The sequence below is a fragment of the Talpa occidentalis genome, unplaced genomic scaffold (genome assembly GCF_014898055.3).
Source record: "Talpa occidentalis isolate TD23 unplaced genomic scaffold, MPIMG_talOcc4v2.1 talOcc4.12, whole genome shotgun sequence".
In the NCBI taxonomy this organism is placed as follows: Eukaryota; Metazoa; Chordata; class Mammalia; order Eulipotyphla; family Talpidae; genus Talpa; species Talpa occidentalis.
The window spans coordinates 100941563-100960707 of NW_023601212.1; the positions used below are offsets into that span (position 1 = coordinate 100941563).

Consider the following 19145-nt stretch of genomic DNA (forward strand, 5'->3'; position numbering starts at 1 on the left):
TCTGCGCGCCATGTGGGACCCTCCTCTGGTGGCCAGGGAGCAGCCGGAGATCGAACTGGTGCTGCAGAGGCTATGGGCAGCTTCGCAACCCAGCGCTCAACCACTGCGCCACCGGGGAGGCCCTCAGTAGTGGATTTCAGTAGATCAGCCTGTTCTACTCCCCACTCTGTCTCTGGTGAATCCTCACACCCCCACACCTCTGGCCTATACCCCAGTTCTTGTATGCATAAATAAATAAATAAATCTTTTAAAAAATAAATAATAAAAAGGGACTTTAGCTTTAAAAAGGAAAAAAATGGGGCATGGGAAGAAAATCTCACAAGATGAGCCCCACAGGAGCCATCACTTCTTTGGACCTGAGCTGCCACAGGAAAGGAGCCACAAAGAGCAGCGTGAGTCTGCACCACCGCCCACTACCGCCCCCTGGGAGCTCAGCTTCTCACTGAAGACAAGTCGTGTGGAGGTGGCGCTATGTCACCTGCATCCTGAAAGTGGTCGTTCCACCTGTCACGGCTGGCTACCTCCCTGGAGGAGCTTCTCAATATGTGGCCTGTGGTTGCCTGCATCGAATCACCGGGGATCTTGTTAAGCAAGCAGAGTCCCCAGCCCTGCCCCAGAGTCCCATTTGGCCTCCAGGGGGAGCCTAGGAACCTGCGTCTTTGACAAGCTCCAGGGGACACTGCTGTTTGCCAAGGCTGAGAACAGCTGCGTCCCGGGGCCTGGACCTGAGACAGTGGCCCCCGCCTCATCTGCACAACGTCCAGGCCCGTGCCGTGTCCTGCCCTGGGAACACAGTGCCCCGAGGGTGCTCTCACCTGTGCCAGCCGGTGCCGGGACCCACACACAGCTCTGCTGATCTCAGTGAAAGGAGGTCACACTGCTCACCGCCCCTAAAGGGACCTTGGCAGCTGGTATGGGCTGAGTTGTGTCCCCAACTTCACGTGTTGAAGTCTAGCCCTCAGGTGCCTCAGAACATGACTTCATTTGGGAAAAAGTTTTTATTTTTATTTTTTTAAGATTTATTTATTTATACAAGAGCTGGGGTACAGGCCAGAGGTGCAGGAGGGTGAGAGGATTCACCAGAGACAGAGCGGGGAGCAGAACAGGCAGATGACCGAAAACCCTGCTGAGGGGAGCAGCGGGCAAGACAGGAGAGATCTGAGGCACCATGTGGGAATCTCCCTGGCTTGCCGGGAATAGAACCCGCACTGCATAGGCTGCAGACAGCTTCACAGTGCTGCACTCAACCCGCTGTGCCACCAGGGAGGCCCCAGGGAAGAAGTTTTTAAAATGAGGTCATGGGGGATCCTAATGCCCTATGCCTGGTGTCCTTAAATCTGGACACAGATGGTCACACAGGAGCACCACGGAGTTCGGGGTGGGTCTCCTTTAGGACAGAGAACACTGAAGCAGAAACTAACAGAGGAACTTTCCCAGTAGCACATCACAACAAACCATATCCCCAAGTGCCTAGGAATTCACCCATTCATTCAATAGACCCCACGGGGGCCAAGGCTGGTGTCTCTCTGGAATATTCTTCTCTTGATGTCCACATGGTGCCCTTCCCTAGATGTCCCAGTCTCAGCTCAAACATACCCTTTTCATGTCACTGTCTTCCTTCCCCCACGACAATACACCTCCCTGCAGGAACCCGTCCTTGGCCATGCCCGAATTTGTTCCAGCAGGGCCATCGCCAGACACAGGTACGTATTTGTTTGTGGCCTTCACTGGGTGGCGAGCTCCAGGAAAATTTGGATTTTTCCACTACAGTCCCTCACCCTCTGGGACATGGACGTTCAAAAGATATTTGTTGGGTGAATCAGATGAATGATGTGCCTGCCACTGACTCAAGCACTGTCCGTGGATCGCCTCCTGTGATGCGCACTGGTGCAGAGTGCAGGGAAAAGTAGACATGGCCTTTCCCTTGCAGAGGCAGAGGTCAAGGTGGGGCGGGCTTAGGACACGGTCATGGGCGAGCAGACCACGCTCAGGCTGGACACACATTTTATTCTTTCCCTCCATGGGTAAATACGTGCTGGTGTGTGAACGCTGCTCATGTTTCTAGATTAGTGGAGGGAACACCAAGATGTTTGCTATATCCCCTGCCCTCCCCAGAGAACCTGAGAAAAAGCTAATCAGCCACGGAAGCGGCATCTTCAGGAAATGCATGCCCGGAGCCAAGGAGGATGTAAGAGCTGCCAGTGTGTGGACCAGGCAGCACAGCCAGCCCCATCCAGGCTTAAAACTCTGCAGCTGTTTTCTGTTTTCAGGGTCCTGTTTCAGGACCCTGTTTTCAGGGTCCCTCCCAGACCCTGCTCTCAGCCCTGGGCAACCCGCATCTGCTTTCTGGCTCCCCAGATTTGCCTGTCCCAGACATCCGATACAAATGGGATCACACCACAGAAATATCAGATGTGATGAAACGTCCTGAAAGTCGATTGAGGTGATGCTGCCTCAGCGCTGTGCATTTATGGAAAAAAAACACCATCCACTGTACACTACAAGCAGGTAAATCTTACGGCAAATCAATGAAACGGCCTAAAAATAAATAAGTAAATCTTCCAGCTGCCTCCTGTTTCACAGGAGGGGAAATCCCACTAGGCTCCTGGAGCCCAGCAGGAGTTGGCATTTGCCTGGCGAGCCCCTCCCACCCACACCCCCTTTTCTCCTCCAGGGCTGATCGCCTCCAGGCTCCACAGCGCCCTCTTCCTGCAAATCCTGGCCCCGTCACCCCACAGCAACCCCTTCTGTTCCCATCCTCAGGTCCAGACAAGGCAAGAACATGGAAGGAGGGAGAAGACCAGAGGTCAGAACTCTGGGAGACGGCCTGCCACCCACCCCTTCTAGCTGGTGCAGACAAAAGAGGACATTAGAGGTCAGGGAGTTGTTTGCTGGTGAATTCTAGGAACTAGATGCAAAGATCAGAAAGACATAATCCCTCCACATCAATGCATTAGCCTTAGAACAGGGTGTTTTTAATGTGATTAACTGAGGAGGACCAACTGTGGTTGCCCCACAGGCCCATGTGAGGTCTCTGACCTTATTAGTTTTAAAATTAAGATGTCGGCACTGCCATGGTCTCTGAAGGCTGGAGTGAAGACAGCCGTGTGCTTGTCTCCCAGCTTCTGGTGTGGCCGGCTGTCCTTGGCGTTCCTTGGCTTCTAGCGACATCCCTCCAGCCTCTGCCTCCATGTACTTTTCCCCTGTGTGTGTCTCTGTCTCTCCTCTCTTCTTATAAGGACACCAGCCCCGCTAGATTTAGGCCCACCCATGCCATATGATCTCATCTTAACTAATCACCTCTGTAAAGATCTTATTTCAGATCTGATTCAGAAGTTCTGGGAAGGATGTGGATTTGGGGCTGTTAGCGGGGACAGTATGTCCTGAATGGGCTCTACCCACAGATGTTTTATGGACACCATCCCCCAACCCCGTGCCAAAGAGATCCCATGTGCCAAGGACTACAACTCCCATCATGCTATGAATCTACCATGACTTCACTTCTTGAAGTGGGGGATTGCTGGGAACTGAGGGTGGAGTTAAGCAGCCATGCTCAATAGAGGAGGAAGGACGTGTGGTTGCAGGAAACTTGGTTTTGCCTGTCTTCAGCGTGCACCTGTGTCCCAGCTCAGGCCGCATTACTGGTAGGACATTACCTCTCTCATTCTCTGTGCACCCCCACTTTTCGTTTCTCTCCTAAACAAACCTTTTATTAACCTTTCTGTCTGCCTGCCCTTGGGTCTTGTTCTGAGGGGTTTTTTTTAAGCTCATGGGTGAGGACTCACACCCAGGCCATCCCATTTCCCTTTGGGGTTGCCCTGTAATAGGGGGACACTGTCCACATATTATAGGGCAACCCCGATATAAAACGGGTTGCCTGACTGTGGGTCCTCACCCAGGCGCTTAAAAGAGACTTATTAATGCTCAACTGCAGGCACACAAAAAAGGTTAATAGAAGGTTTATGTACAAGGGAAGGGGAACGAGGAAATGTACAACTCAGGGAGAAAAGAGGGAGATAAAGTCTTACCCGTTCCACCAACCTGGAATCCCAAAGGCACAAAGCCAAGAGAGCCCCCAAGATCCAGGTGTCTGGTTTTATACCAACCCTGGCAGCTTAACTCCGCCCTCAGGTTCCAGCAACCCTCCCTCTGGTGATGATGGGATTTGTCATTTCCAGTGTCTTGATGGCTTTGGTCTGGAGTGGGGGTGGAGTCCACAAAGCCTGGGTGGAATTAGCTCAGGACATCCTTTCCCCTAACACACACAGCACACTGATTCTGGTGAGGTTTCTGAGCAGTGATTCAAAGAGGGGCCTGAGTTGGCGCACTCAGGGTGCAGACTGTGGGTGGAAAGGGCTGGCCGGGCTCAGGATACCCAGCGCAACAAAGGCCAAGCAGATTTGCCCTTCCTCTTGCAGTGAGGTAGTACACTGGCACCCAAACACCCCCAAACCTGGGCACGGCCCCTGGAGTGGAGCCTGAAGACATGGTCTCAAAGAAAGGCTGAAGCACTTGCTGCAAAATAACCTCAGCTTCAGGGGCTCCTGACTGCAAGCGCCTGGCGCATGCACAGAGGGGCTGCTCTTGCTTTAACACTTCTTAAAGTTCTTTTTTCTACAAGGATCCTCATTTTTATTTTGCACTGGATTCCACAAATTATGTAGCTGACCAGCTCCTAAACTGCCAATGGGGACAACAGGAAAACGTGAACGTGAGCTGTGGGCCAGTTAGCTAAGTAGTAGTGTTAACTCGGGTTGCCTGGCTGTGGGTCCTCACCCCCGCACTTAAAAGGGACTTAGTAATACTCCACTGCAGGTGCACACAAAAGGTTAATAAGAGGTTTATTTACAAGGGAAGGGGAAATGAGGAAATGTACAACTCCGGGGAAAAAATAGGGAAATAAAGTCTTTAATGCATCCTACCCGATCCACCGACCTGGAAACCCAATGGCACTCTGAGAGCTGGCCAAGCGCTGCAGCTGGCGCAGAGCCAAAAAGGGAAACCCCCACCCCCAAAGCTCACGTGTCTGGTTTTATACCAAACCTGGCTGCTTAACCCCACCCTCAGGTCCCACCACCCTTCCCTTTGGTGGTGACGGTATTTGTCTTTCCCAATATCCTGATGGCTTTGGTGTGGAGTGGGGATGGAGTCCACAAAGTCTGTATGGAATTAGCTTTAGGACATCCTTTCCCCCTAACAGTAGGACTTTATCAAGGGGACGTGTCCCAGGCTTCCTTGCCTTATGGCGTATGGCCAAGGAAGTGTTGCCCATAGCACTAAAGAGGCGCACGCTCAGCTCTACTGCCAGAGACTCCTGACAGCAGGAGGAGGTCCAAGGGAGGAGCCCGCTGCTAGGGTGTTGGTTTCCTTTTTCGAGGGCTTCTGGGGACTCTCCACCGCTCTCAGAAGCTCCCGGGAGCTTTTCATCTACTCTGGGGTACTTTTCCACTGGCCTAATTCGCCTCATTGCCCTGTTTTGTCACCCAGAGGCGTGAAGCGACCACAAGCGCCGCCCTTCCGCACACCTCGCCCGCGGCTGCCCTCGCCCGCGGGCGCCCCGCCCCGTCCTTCAACAGGGAGGCCAAGGCTCTGATGTCCACCCCTTGGAAGTGATGAGGTCAGCAACGGTCCAGGGGGAAAGCGCATGTGAATAAAGCCCAAGTGGTAAAGATCCTGGCGGCAGAGCGCGCGACAGGAAGCGCCAACACGCGCTCCAGGGCAGGTCTCCGCACCTCCCGCAGGCCAGAGACGCCAGGACCCGGCGAGGTTCCCGCCACCACCCGATACCCGCCCCCAGACGCGCGCGAGGCGGAGGCCCGGGCCTCGCGATGCCTGGAGGAGGCTAAACAAGCCCCAGCGGAGCGCCGCGGGCGGAGCCTGGGGTCACGTGGGCGCGAGCACGTGACGCGAGGCCCGCGTCCAACATGGCGGCCCCCATGGGTCGCGGGCTCCTCTTCCTCTTGGCGCTGCTCGGCTTCCTCGGAGAGGCGTCCGGCGACTTCAGCGCGCGGTGAGTACAGCTCCGGGGAGCGGGCCTGGGTCGGGGTGCCCCCTCCGCGGCCCGCGCCCCGCGCTCACGGCCGCCCGCCGCCCGCAGGGCCTCCCGCGAAGACGACGTGCTGCTGCCCTACTTCGGCGTGCGCGCGCGCCCCACCCGGGACTGCGCCCGGGTGCGCGCCGGCAGCCGCGAGCACGAGAGCTGGCCGCCGACCCCCGCGACCCCCGGGCCCCGCGGCGCCGCCGTGCGCACCTTCGTGTCGTACTTCGGGGAGCGCGCGGTGACCGGCCACCTGACGCGCGCCGCCGAGCCCCTGCGCGTCTTCTCCGTGCTGGAGCCCGGCGGGCCCGGCGGCTGCGCGTCGAGGCGCCGCGCCACGGTGGAGGAGACGGCGCGGGCGGCCGGCTGCAGCGTCGCCCAGAACGGCGGCTTCTTCCGCATGGAGTCGGGCGAGTGCCTGGGGAACGTGGTGAGCGACGGGCGGCGGGTGAGCAGCTCCCGGGGGCTGCAGAACGCGCAGTTCGGGATCCGCCGCGACGGGACCCTGGTCACCGGGTGAGGAGGCGGGGAGCCCCGTGACTGTAGGAGGTAGCGGGCCGGAGATTTGGGTTGTAGCTGTGCCACCGCGTTCAAGTCACCTCACCTTTTCCTCATCTGCAGCCTGGGGAGAGTAATGCCTTTTCTGCAGAGTTTTGACCATTTAGTATCTTGGAGCTTCTCTTTGTGCACCGGGGATGTAACAGCGAACAAGCATACCAGCTTTGCCCATTACTAGAAAAATTAAAGTCAGGGAAGTAGTTATGATAATTCAGGTGTGGTGGGGGGGAGGGTGTAATTAACAATAAACAGCGTGAACCTGTTGTAAAGAGTGTTGCATTTTAGAGAGGATGAGTAGTAAAGGCTTGACTGAGATTTAAAGATTCATCACAAGTCAGCCAAGGTCAGAACTGGAGGAAGAGCATTGCAGTCAGGAGGAAGAGCAAGTGCTAAGGCTCAGGTGTAGAGGGACTGTCCCCTGAAGTAAGTGACCCTCACACCTTCTCTGTGTTCAGGTATCTATCTGAGGAAGAGGTGCTGGACACCGAGAATCCCTTTGTGCAGTTGCTCAGTGGTGTCGTGTGGCTGATTCGTAATGGAAGCATCTACATCAATGAGAGCCAGGCTACCGAGTGTGATAAGACCCAGGAGACAGGTGTGTTGAGGGGCTGGGAAGTCCACAGCAGCCTTCCTGGGCCTATTCTTAGTCTCTCAGCAAGTACTCTTATTGGTATTAGAGATTTAGGACAGGTAAGATTCTTGTTCTCATGGAATATATATGACAGGAAATGTGTATTTAGCATGCTGAAAAGAAGTGGCAAGCACTAAGAAAGAAAAAGTTGGGGGAAGGAATAAAGGAGGCAAAGAGCTCGAGGGGAGGGATAGGGCAGTGTTGTAAACGCTGGTGGATCCTCATCAGCATCACCCAGGAGCTCGTTATAAATGCAGAATTTTATGGAACCAGAATCCTTGAGGGTGAGGTCCGAGCCTCTGTGTTTGAATGGGCCCTCTGGCTGAGCTAATAGACACTTGAGTTTGGAACCCCTGGGATGTATACCATCTGGAATACCAGAGCTGGAAAGGGATGCAGTGGTCCTAAGGTAGAAACTGGCTATTTTATTTTATTTTTAAACATTTATTTATGCTGGGGTGCAGAGGGGTGTGGGGGTGAGAGAATTTACCAGAGACAGAGTGGGAAGCAGAATAGGCAGATTGACTGAAATACACTGCTGAGGGGAGCAGGGGGAGACAGGAGAGGTCTGCTGCGCCCTGTGGGTAGCTCCCTGGCCGGGGATGGAACTCATACTGCAGTGGCTGCGAATAGCTTCATAGTGCTGAGACTTAACCCCTTGCGCTACCAAGGATGCCCCAAAACTAGCTGTTTTGGAGCCAGCAATCAAGGACGGCCTCAGTGAGGAGGTGACTGACAGAGGAGCAAGCCATGGGAGGAACTGGGGAGAAGCCCAGTTCACAGAGGGAACAGAGAATGTCTGCTAGGTGGAGAGAGGGGAGCCCGGGAGAGGCAGTAGACGAGCAAGCAGGGTGGTCCTGGCCTCGCTGGGGTGTTTGGGTTTTGGTCTGAGACGTGTGTGATGTGATTCACACTTAAGAGCCTTTGGGCTGCGTGAAGGATTCCCTGACTGGGCTGGAACAGGGAGCTGCTGGTTGGTGAGAGGGCGTCAGACTGGCAGAAAGTGGCCTGCAGAGCCAGGAGTTCCTAAGGACCAGGCCATTGATGCACTGCTTCTCCCTTAGGTTCCTTTAGCAAATTCGTGAACGTGATATCAGCCAGGACGGCTGTGGGCCATGATCGGAAGGGGCAGCTGGTGCTCTTCCATGCAGATGGGCAGACAGAGCAGCGGGGGTGAGTGCGGAACCAGCCTCAGCGGCTAGTCTGAGTCCTGCTTTGAGGAATTACAGCCACTGGCAGCCACTGCCAGACCCCAGATGCTCCTGGGGATGTCACAGTGTCCTCTGTCTGTTGTCCCATGGGAGGAGGGTGCCTAGGTCTGTCCTTCTTCCAAGGACTCATTAGGCACCGCGCACTTGCTCTTGGTTTCCCCACTTAGGCGCCTCCCTCCTGAACCCTAATTGGGGTAAAAGAAGATGAGCACAAAGTTGGCAGGGGGCACCCGGGTTCCGACCCCAGCGTTCCCCAGCTAGCCCTGTGCCCCAGACAAGTCACTCCATCTCTGAGCCGCGGTCTTTTCCTCTGTGAAGAGCGGGCATTGGTTTGCCGTTGCTGTGTGACAGATTCGCACAAACAGCTGCCAGCAGATCTCAGCTCCGAAGGGCAGAGTCCGAGGGCTCACTGGGCCTGCGCAGCATCCCAGGGACAGGTTCTGGCAGTTGCTGGGCAGGATGCTTCGAGGGGAGTGGGTGGGGTCCTTGGCTCACCTCTGTCATTGGCAGGTGTTCCTTGCTGTTGTAGGACTGAGGTCTCTCAGTGGGGGACCTCACTCAGTGCCCACATTCCTTCTCATAGACGTGCCCCCACCCCTTCAAGTGTACGTCGAACCTCTGTGTACCCCCATGCTCTGTTTCTAGTATCCCTCATCTCCCCTCCCCTGCCACCAGCCAAAGAAAACTCTGCTTTTAGGGGTGCTTTCCACAGACTCGCCCTGATAACCCTGGATAGTGTCCCACTTGCGGGAAGCTGAGCCACATTGGTGACACAGTCGCGTATTGGTCACGTGTCTCGTTAGGTTCGGGGGCTGGAATGGAACCCCTTTGCAGTGGACACGACGCTGTCCACGGGATAATGAAGGGATAATGGTCTTGTGCGCAGCATTAACCTGTGGGAGATGGCAGAGTTCCTGCTGAAACAGGACGTGGTCAACGCCATCAACCTGGATGGGGGCGGCTCTGCCACCTTTGTGCGCAACGGGACCTTGGCCAGTTACCCGTCAGATCACTGGTAAGCGCGCCAGAGCCCCCTGGCTGAGGGTCCAACTCCAGGCCTGTCCCCCGACTGTCTGCATACATACTGAGTACCTGCTGTGTGCCAAGCCCTGGGGGCCCGGTGTGACCTCGCTGCCTACCGGGCTATGTGGCATGTTCCATCACCACCCATTTGGTGGGGGGGGGGGTTCATTCAGGAGATCTCTGAGGAGAGTGAAGTTGTGCTGAGCTCTGAAGGACATGGTGGCTAGGCAGGCACGGCGAGAACAGCTTGTGCCAAGGCCCTGGGATGAGGAAGACAGAAAGAACCAATAAAATGGCTCTTCCCAGAGAAGTGGGGGCAGAGTCTGCCTTCCTAGGTGGCACTTGGGGGCTGGAGGTGCCGACCTGGGCCCCTCTTCACAAACTATTCTCTCTGCAGCCAGGACAACATGTGGCGCTGTCCCCGCCACGTGTCCACTGTGGTGTGTGTGCACGAGCCCCGCTGCCAGCCGCCGGACTGCAGTGGCCACGGGACCTGTGTGGCAGGGCACTGCCAGTGCACAGGGCATTTCTGGCGGGGTGCCGCCTGCGACCGACTGGACTGTGGCCCCTCCAACTGCAGCGGGCACGGGCTTTGCACTGAGAGTGAGTGGGGGCTCTGGGGAGGCAGCGCACAGGGCATTTCTGGCGGGGTGCCGCCTGCAACCGGCTGGACTGCGGCCCCTCCAACTGCAGCGGGCACGGGCTTTGCACTGAGAGTGAGTGGGGCTCTGGGGAGGCAGCGCTGCTGGGCGCCCAGCTCACATGGCCCTGCCCTGCCTGGATCCTCACCTGCCTTCTATCTTGTCTTGGCAGCTGGCTGCCGCTGCGAGGCCGGATGGACAGGAGCCAACTGCAGTGAAGGTAAAAGCCACGAGTCAGCCCCCCCACCCTGGCACATGGCGGTGGGGTTAATGTGCTAGGGCCACCACAGAATGCACAGACCCTCAAAGGGTGTGCTGGGTCCTGCCCCCAGTGGCTTAAAACAGAAATTTACTTTTAGTTCTGGAGGCCAGGACTCTAAAATCAAGGTGTGGGCAGGGCCTCCTTCCCTCAGAAAGGCAGGGAGGATCCTTCCTGCCTCTTCCAGGCCCTGGCGGCCCCTGGCATTCCTTGGCTTGCGGCCACCTCCCTTTACTCTCTGCCTCTGCAGTCACATGGCCATCTCCCCTGTCTTCAGCCCCCTCCCATTCTCTCACCCCAGGTCACTGGATTAGGACAACTTTATATCCAGAGTGATCTCATCTCGAGATCTTTAATGATGTCTGCAGAGACCCTATTTCCAAATAAGGTCATGTTCACAGATTCCAGGATAAGGTCCTGTCTTTTGGGGGGACTCAGTTCCATCCTCTGCACCCACCATCCAAGGCATCAAGCCTTCCATAGCTGCCTAACTCCTTGCTATGGTGACCTGCCAGGGCCCCACGCCTGGCCCCTGCCCTCCCCCACGTGGTCTCTCCCGCCAGCCCTCCTCCTGAGTGGGCATTCTTGCCTCCTGGTCCCGCTCCCTGAAGAAATGTCCCCACAAGGGCAAGGCTCAGCACCTGGCAGAGTAGGTTCCCTAATTCTGTGGTTAGGAGAATATGTGAACCCACAGAGCTATTTGGGGTGCCCACAACCTGCAGCCCCAGTGGGCCCCCAGCTGGGAGGGGCAGAGCCAGATTTGAAAGACCTGCTTTCTCCATCCCAGCCTGCACCAATGGCTCCTTCGGCCAGGACTGTGCCCGCAAGTGTCTGTGTCGCAACGGAGCCGCCTGCGACCCCGTCCAGGGGACCTGCTCCTGTCCCCCTGGCTTTACTGGAGACACCTGTGAGCAGGGTAAGGCCCCTGGCTGGGCACACCAGGAACCGTGCTCTCCACACAGGCCCTGCCCCTGAGGCCTCACCCTCCGTCTCCTCTTTGCAGAGTGTCCGCTCGGCTGGCATGGGCCAGGCTGCCAGCAACCTTGCAGGTGTGAGCACCAGTGCCCCTGTGACCCCCAGACAGGCAACTGCAGCCTCTCGGGGTCGCTTGCCCTGAGCAGCATCTTTTCCCAAGGTATAGCCTCCCACCAGTCTCCCAGGGCAGCAGGGGGGCCCCTCCCTCCCCGCCTCAGCGTCTCCCTGGTTTCTTACAGTGAAGCAGTGTCTGCGGCCCCTGGAGGCCACCGTGAGGACAGGAGAACTCTCCCTTCTCACAGGGTAGGTGATGGCTGGAATCGGTCCCTGGCAGGGCTGGTGGGGATCCCCCGCTCCCTCCTCTTCACCTCCGCGAGACTCAGTCCTGCTCAAGGGCCGGCCAAGGACGTGGCTTCTGAACAGCCAGGTGACACTTCAGCATAAGCACAGGGAGGGCCACAGCTGAGCCTCCAGGGAGATGGTGAGAGGGACCTGTGGCCACTGGTGGGCACTGGGGCTGGGCTGGGCTGGGCTCCCTCTCCCAGCCCAAGACTCTGCTGCAGCCCCCTGTTCTCAGGAACTGCATCAGTTCCCGGCACCTCCACACTGGGCCTCATGCTGGGAGTCCCTCAGTTTCCGTGAAGCGGGTCTTAAGTGTGATCTCCTGGAGGGTGTCTGCCCCCACCCACCCCATTTCTGCATCAGGAGGCCTCGGTGCAGCCCACCGAGTGTCTAATACCATCCTCCCTGGCATCCTCACGGCTGGTCCAGGCACCCTGGTTTGCGAGCCTCTGCTCATGGTTCTCACCCAGGTGCACTGCCCACCCTGAGCCCTCTGGAGGCGGGACCCGCTGGGGGAGGGAAAACCCCCGGCACTGCCCTAGGGGCCGAGCCCTGGAGCTCAGGACAGATGTACCCAGCGGGGACATCAGGAGCCCCAGCCCCACCATGAGCTCAGGCTCCCCAGGTGTGAGCCTTTGAGCCCCCGGCAGACCCAGCCACAGCAGCAGCTTCCCACAAGGCCAGGGAAATGGGCCGTCGGGTCTGGTCTTACATTGAAGGTTTCAGCCAAAGGCCCACTTGTTGGAGAAGGTCTTTGGAGGACCCTGCCCTGGGGGAATGGGTGGCAGCCCCTGCTCTGTCCACTTGGGGGACCATGGAGCAGAGCCTGGCCCTCGCCAGCATCCTCTGGGGCGCAGGACTGATGCCATCTGAGGCCTCCTGGGCCATGGCTCCCTGCTGTGTTGTTTGACCTGCACAATTTTTTTTAAGATTTATTTATTCATATAAGAGCTGGGGTGCAGGCCAGAGGTGCAGGGGGTGAGAGGATTCACCAGAGACAGAGTGGAGAGCAGAACAGGTGGATCCACTGAGATACACTGCTGAGGGAGGCAGCGGGGAGACAGGAGAAGTCTGCTGCGCCGTTGTGGGTCATCTCCCTGGCCGGGGATCGAACTTGTGCTGCAGAGTTTGCGGATAGCTTCATAGTCCTGAGACTTAACCCCTGCGCCACCAGGGAGGCCCCTGACCAGCACAGTTTTTATTTTTAAAACTTAACTAGATTTCTGCACATCGTTCACATTCCTGAGGTCTTTCTTTTTACCTTCTGCCACTGTTGCACATGGATGTGTCCCCACCACTCTGGGAACATGCCGTCCCTGCAAGGCTGTCCCCGTGTGGTCCTGAGAACCAGTTCTGTCCCCAGTGCTGAGTGGAGCAAAGGGGTCGGAGCAGACGGGAACCCCTTCAGCACTCCCCAGTCCCGAATCAGCCCAACACCCACCCTGCCGTCTCTCCTGTCCCCAGGACCACTTGGCTGGCCCTCACCCTGGGCTTGGTTTTCCTGCTGCTCATCAGCACAGTGGCCAATGTGTCCTTGCTCCTGGGCTCGAGAGCAGAGCGGGGCCGGCACCTCGACGGGGCCTATGTCTACCATCCGCTGCAGGAGATGAGCGGGGAGGCCCTGGCGGCAGAGAAGGAGCAGCTGGGCGACACCCACAACCCCTTCAAGGACTGAAACGCCCAGCTGCCCCAGCTGATGTTAGCAGGACCCGCCTTCCAGCCCAAAGCAACCGCCCGCCTGGGTGGTCTCAGCCAGGGCTGCAGCTTCTGATCGCACATGTGCCTCAGCCCCTCACCCGGCCCTGGGCCCTCCCCGGCCAGCCGGCCTGCTGAGCAGGTGCACCCCAAGCAGTGCAGCGCCCCACAGGTGGACTCTGCCTCTTCCCTGCCTGCCTATGTCTGCTGCCCACAAGGCCTGGCTCCCCAGGACCTGCCCAGGTGCCAAAGAGCCTCCAGCCCCCCAGGGTGGGGGCTTCAAGCAAGCAAACCCCCGTGACTGAACTGTGACCGTGGCCCGCCAGCCTCTTGACCAGGGCAGTGAGGAGACAGCCACGGCACGGCGCCGTTTCCTTCAGACCTCATCGCCAGAGTAGCCAAGAATTCTGCTTCCTGCCACGGGAAGCGCCTTTGAAGGGACAGGGAGGAAGTGATCATGTTTACGGCTTTCTACCTTGTCATCCTGCCGCCCAGGAGATTTTTCTATCACTTGAATAATAAATTGATATAAAAGGAGCCCCCGGGCCGTGTCTGAGTCCTGAGTCGAGGTTTTCGGGGCTCGTGGTCCCAGCAGGCAGGGGCTGCTAACCCGAGTCAGCACCATCTGCTCGCCGATGGGGTCGCTTCGGGTCATGAAGAAGGTCTTGGAAACTGGCCTAGCTAAGTGGCCCGGTCCCAGGTGGGGCAACACCAGGGCCTCAGGGTGTTCATTTCTATGAACTTCCGCCACAGTTCTCGCTAGTGTTGTAACGAAACATTATTTGAGGACTTGCTGTATTTTGCCTCATCAGGAGCCTCTCACGCTCTAATCTGTACGCGGGTCACCTGGAGGGCTTGCTAAATAAGACGCCCTCCCGCCTGGGCCGGGTGGCCCGAGAGGCAGCCCTAACAAGCTCCCAGGTGACGCCGAGGCTGTGTCTCGGGTTTCATCCTCAGCATAACTCGGTAGACTCAATCAGCCACCAGGACATAAGCCAAGACATTGACAACTCCGGGCGTCTGGTTTCTCTTTGAAAAAGCAGGCACAGGCCAGGGCGCAGTGATGCCCTCACCCCTCAGTCCTCCCTGCTCCTGCGGCTGCTGCCCTCGCCTGCAGCCTCCCTGCCTCAGCACTGCAGACTGAGACTGGGACTGGAGGCCATGGGGGGTAGAACCCCCACCCTGCCCCACCCAAGGAGTGTGTGTGTTGTGCTGTGTCCCGTTGCTTCAGCAGGTCCTCAGATGGACCCCTGCGTGTCGAGGGCTGGAGGTGTGTGTCCACATTTTGTGTGTTGAAACCTGCAAGTCCCAATGGGGTGGGGTCAGGAGGTGGAGCCTTGGCTTAGTTACCTTTATTATTTCTTTTAAGATTTATTTATATATGCATGCAAGAGCTGGGGTGTGGGCCAGAGATGGGGGGGCGCTGTGAGAGGATTCACCAGACAGAGTGGGGAGCAGAACAGGTGGATCTACTGAAATCCACTGCTGAGGGGAGCAGCAGGCGAGACAGGAAAGGTCTGCTGCGCCATGTGGGTAGCTCCCTGGCCAGCCAGGCGTCGAACTCATGCTGCAGTGGCTGGCGATAGCTGTTTTTAACCCCTGTACCACCAGGGAGGCCCCTTAGTTACCTTTAGATGAGGCCGTGAAGGCAGTGCCCTCAGGTGAGATTTGTGCCCTGTGTGACAAGGCGCATCCTTGTTAGTGAGCAGTGAGTTTGCTGCCATAAGTGCAGAGAGGCCGATACCAAGACATCAGGGTTTGAGAAAACAAAACAGCTTTATTGCAAATCAATTGGCAAAGAGACAGATTAGCTCAAATCTGCTTCCCGCTTAAAAGGGGATGACGGGGCCTCATTAGCACGTTAGGGTCAACACCCAGGGTGAGACCTGAGAGAATGAGACGCGACTCACGAAGAAGCGTGTGACTCTTCTGGGCACGCTCCGGTGTCGCCCACCCAAGGCACATTACACGTTACTCTCCACCCTGCCCAACAGGCAGACCCCTTGGAACTCACTTCGGAGCCAGCTTGTCCTCCCTGTCTGAACTCCGTCTAGTAAACCTTGTCTGGACGCACTCTGCCTGCTGGTTAAATCCTTCTTGTCGGGCTCTGCCAAGGGGACCCTTGAGGTCTGTGATGGGATCAAAATGAAGACAGACTTTGGGTAGAAGCCTGCAGGGTCCCTGGAAACCTGGGCTCAGAACAAGTGTGACCTCACTTACACCTCGTTCTATCACAGTCCCCAGGCCAGGCTGCGTTCAGGGGAAAGGGGAAGAGACAAGTCACGCAGCAGAAGGGCGTGAATCCGGGAGCCAGCCCGGCCCAGCCAGCCCCTGCAGGCATGGGTCTCCTGCCCTTCCTGTCAGCCCCAAGGATGATGCGGACAGACCGGTGGCGAGCCCGCCCAAGACTCTGCCACGGGCCACATCCCATCAGGCGCCTGAGTGCTGCCAGGCCCGAGACAGCTCGACCCCTTCGCAGCCTCTGGGCTTGTACCCCAGGCTGGAGGGAAGAGCAGGGGGGGTGGGGGTGGGGGGTCGTTCATAGCAGGCGGGGCCAGCTGGGCAACACTGGAGTTGTAACTCCTCCTTCCTGAAATGTAAACCACCAGCCCACGTGTTCCCCCAGGGGCCTTGTGTTTCAGCTCCACCTGGAGGTTCATTCTGTATTTCGCTTTAATGCATCAAGCGGCCCTGGGCTGCTCTGGCCATTTTGTTCCCCTTGTTCACGGCCGGACAGAGAGAGGAGAGTGAGGGCAGGTTCCAGCACCTTCGACTCACCTTGGCATCTCCCAGTCATACTTCCCAAGTGACCTGTCATCAGAATGTGTGCCCCCAGAATGTTCTCTGATTGCAGACTGCTGGACCCCATCTCAGATCCATGGAAGCAGAACCTAGGGGGACAGGGGTCCAGGAATCTACAGGGAGCACCTCCAGAGGGTCTGAGGAGACCCCAATCTCAGAAGCTCCACTGTCCGCAAAGGACAGCTCTATCGGCCCTGCTACGCCGGCAGCTGAGAGGGAAGGTTCCAGTCCTGGCACAGACTAGGCAGATTCTAGGCCACAGGGAGCACAGCAGTCCTGACGAGGCCCTGGTTCAGCAACTGGCCACCTTGGAGGCCCCTGGAGTCTGCACTGGGCCCAGCCCCAGCCTCGGAGGGAGGATGCATCCCAGGGGCAGCTCGGGGCCCCAGGAGCCTGGGAGAATGTGCCCGAACCCCAGGGGGTGATTCTGCCCGACAGACGTCAGCAGTGACCTGAGGCTCAGTCCCAGCGCCCCTGCCCCACGGGACGCTGTCTCTCCAGACAGCCGCACCACAGTCAGATGGCTGCTCCCTCAAGAGCCCCACCCCACTGCCCGGAGCCCCGTGGCCTGCCGCAGGGATGCGCAAGTGTTGTGAACGTGCCGCGCTGAGGCAGGGCGCCAACGCCTCTCCCGGTCAGATACGCTCTCACTGCCGGCGCAGCAGACTGCCCCATACCGTCACACCCTCTGCCGCCAAGTGCCTGTCCCCCGCCTCCCACCCCAAAGCAAGGGCGCCTTTTCAGAGCCCCATGATGTGTGTGGCTGCCAGCTTCACGTCCCCAGGGGGTGACTGTAAGCCTGATGGCACTGGGCAAGGCCCCCACCCCTCAGGATGCCCCCAGGCGTGTGGACAGCAGGCCCTTCCCTCACTTGGACACCTGGCAAGTAGAATCAGGACACCCCCCAAGACCCCAGGGCAGCAGGCGAGCAGGCCCTAGGCACCTGCAATTTAATACCACTGATAAACTGCAGGATCTGTGCTGGGTGGGTTGAATAACATCTCCCCCAAATTCACATCCACCCAAAACCTCAGAGTGTAACCTTTGGAAATGGTGTCTCTGAAGATGGAGTTAGTGACGGATCCCCAGATGGCATCATCCTAGACTAGCGTGAGCCCCAGATCCAATGGCTGTGTCGTCACGTGAAGAGACACAGGAAGAAGCCGTGTGACGTGGAGGCAGAGGCTGGAGGGATGTGGCCACAAGCCAAGGGCACCTGGAGCCCCAGGTAGCTGGGAGGACAGGAAGGGTCTGCCTGGAGCCTCCAGAGGGAGCAAAGCCCTAAGGCACCTTGATTTCAGATTTCTGGTCTCCAGAACTGTGAGGATGGTTGTTTTAAGCCACCAAATTGTGGTGATTTGTCACAGCAGCTCCAGGAAACATTAGAGCTCTGCTTTATACATAAAAATGTGATTTTGGGGGGGTACCTCCTTTCCCCTCCCAAGAAGCAATTGCACCTTGAGGGTGCTATCACCCCTCGCGAGTCTTATGGACAACAGCTGAGGAATTCCTGAACCAGCCTTGGGGAGCCCAGGGTTTAGGAAGCAGGTGAGTTACATCCAAATCTAAAACGTTTAACGCTCAGGTTGAAGCCAATGAGCAGGCGAACAAGGAACGTCATGTTTTATTGACTGGAAGGAATCACACTATTCTCATTGAAAACTCATTTTACAGGATGGGAGGGAGACATTCTAGAAAGTGCAGGGTAGGGAGGAAAAGTCTTAAACTCCTTTTATGTCAACCTGTGGAGAGAACATTCTCAAGCTGGTGGAGGGAAGTTGGACGCCGAAGGGTGCATTTCCAAATTAGTGGGTTTCCCCAAAATGCAGTTTCTCTAAGGGAATGTCTGACTGCATACACAGCTCACAGGGAAACACCCACTTTTCGCTGGATGCACGTGGCGCTGAGCCCTCTGTCCATGAAAAACGGTGACAGGTGTCTTAGGAAGGAGCCTGAGGTCTTTGGATGCAAAGCATTAAATAAAATAACCACTGGCACGTAGCCGGTGCTTTGTGCGGGCGCTGGGCTGAGGACCGTGCAGCCTCTGCCTCCTTCTATGCCACTCTAACCCAGTGAATGAGGTAGGCACTGCTATCCCCATCTTACAGATGAGGAAACTGAGGCACAGAGAGGTAAGGTCACCTGCTGGAGGTTACACAGCCAGGAAAGGGAGGCGGGGGCTTGTACCCCACCCCATCTAAATTCAAAAGCCCAGGCTCCTAACCCCTGTGCCTGAGCAAGTTCTATTGCTAGTGGGTGGTTTCCGTCCTGGCCACAGGTTAGTGAGCAAGACAGAGAGAGATGCCAAGACAAGGAGCTTCCAGCTCAGAGGTCTAGGTGGGAAATTCAGAGGCCAAGAGCTTGGGTTTTATCATTTCAAGCCTCCTAAAGAATGACCTGTGGGTTGGTGATGCTCGAACGTGGGTCCCCAAGACCTTCGTGGCTTCTGTGGCCCAGCTCCCCTTGTTCTCAGGAGACTGACCCTCCCGCATCCCACTGTTCCTTCCAGAGGGAACAGCACTCACAGGTCGTCAGCCCCTTGGCCAAAGCAAGCACAGGGCCCAGCAGAGCTCCCCGGGGTCTGAGATGGGGAGAGACTGTTTCTCAGCTTTAGAGATTGTGAGCCCTGTGGCTGCAGGCTTGGGGCTGCTGGAAGTACCTTCCAGGTGGAGGAGAGGCCGAGGCAAGCAAGCAAAGACGCCTGGGAGAGGTCGAGAGGATGCACACACAGGGCTCCTGGATCCAGCCATACCTGGAGCTTGTCCACCCTCAGACAGCCCTGTTACTGGAGCCAGGGAATTCTCTTTGTTGCTTAAGCCAGTTTGATATTGCAGATTGCGCTCAGTGATAAATGCCCAGCGACACAGGGACATCTCGTCTCGAGAACGTCTCCGATCCCCACTCCCCACACACCCCTGGATGCAGATGCAGAGTTCTGTATTTTGTTTCTATACCTGAGAAGCAGAGAACT

At 57.2% G+C, this 19145-nt stretch overlaps 1 protein-coding gene across 1 annotated transcript; it reads left to right on the plus strand.

Annotated features, from left to right (window-relative positions):
• The first annotated feature begins 5911 nt into the window (after positions 1-5911).
• On the plus strand, positions 5912-13935 carry NAGPA (N-acetylglucosamine-1-phosphodiester alpha-N-acetylglucosaminidase). Its single transcript, XM_037507643.1, has 11 exons — positions 5912-6010; positions 6098-6553; positions 7051-7190; positions 8291-8399; positions 9324-9452; positions 9858-10063; positions 10274-10321; positions 11148-11276; positions 11364-11495; positions 11575-11638; positions 13142-13935. Exons 1-11 carry the CDS (start codon positions 5925-5927, stop codon positions 13350-13352), a joined length of 1710 nt encoding a protein of 569 aa, XP_037363540.1. The 5' UTR covers positions 5912-5924; the 3' UTR covers positions 13353-13935.
• Positions 13936-19145: the final 5210 nt, after the last annotated feature.

Excerpts from the sequence above, each read along its gene's own strand:
- NAGPA (XM_037507643.1), top strand. The coding sequence starts at position 5,925 with ATGGCGGCCCCCATGGGTCGCGGGCTCCTCTTCCTCTTGGCGCTGCTC. Across the intron at positions 6,011-6,097 it reads TCCGGCGACTTCAGCGCGCG|GGCCTCCCGCGAAGACGACG; the intron begins GTGAGTACAGCT and ends CGCCGCCCGCAG. Across the intron at positions 11,639-13,141 it reads GAACTCTCCCTTCTCACAGG|GACCACTTGGCTGGCCCTCA; the intron begins GTAGGTGATGGC and ends TCCTGTCCCCAG.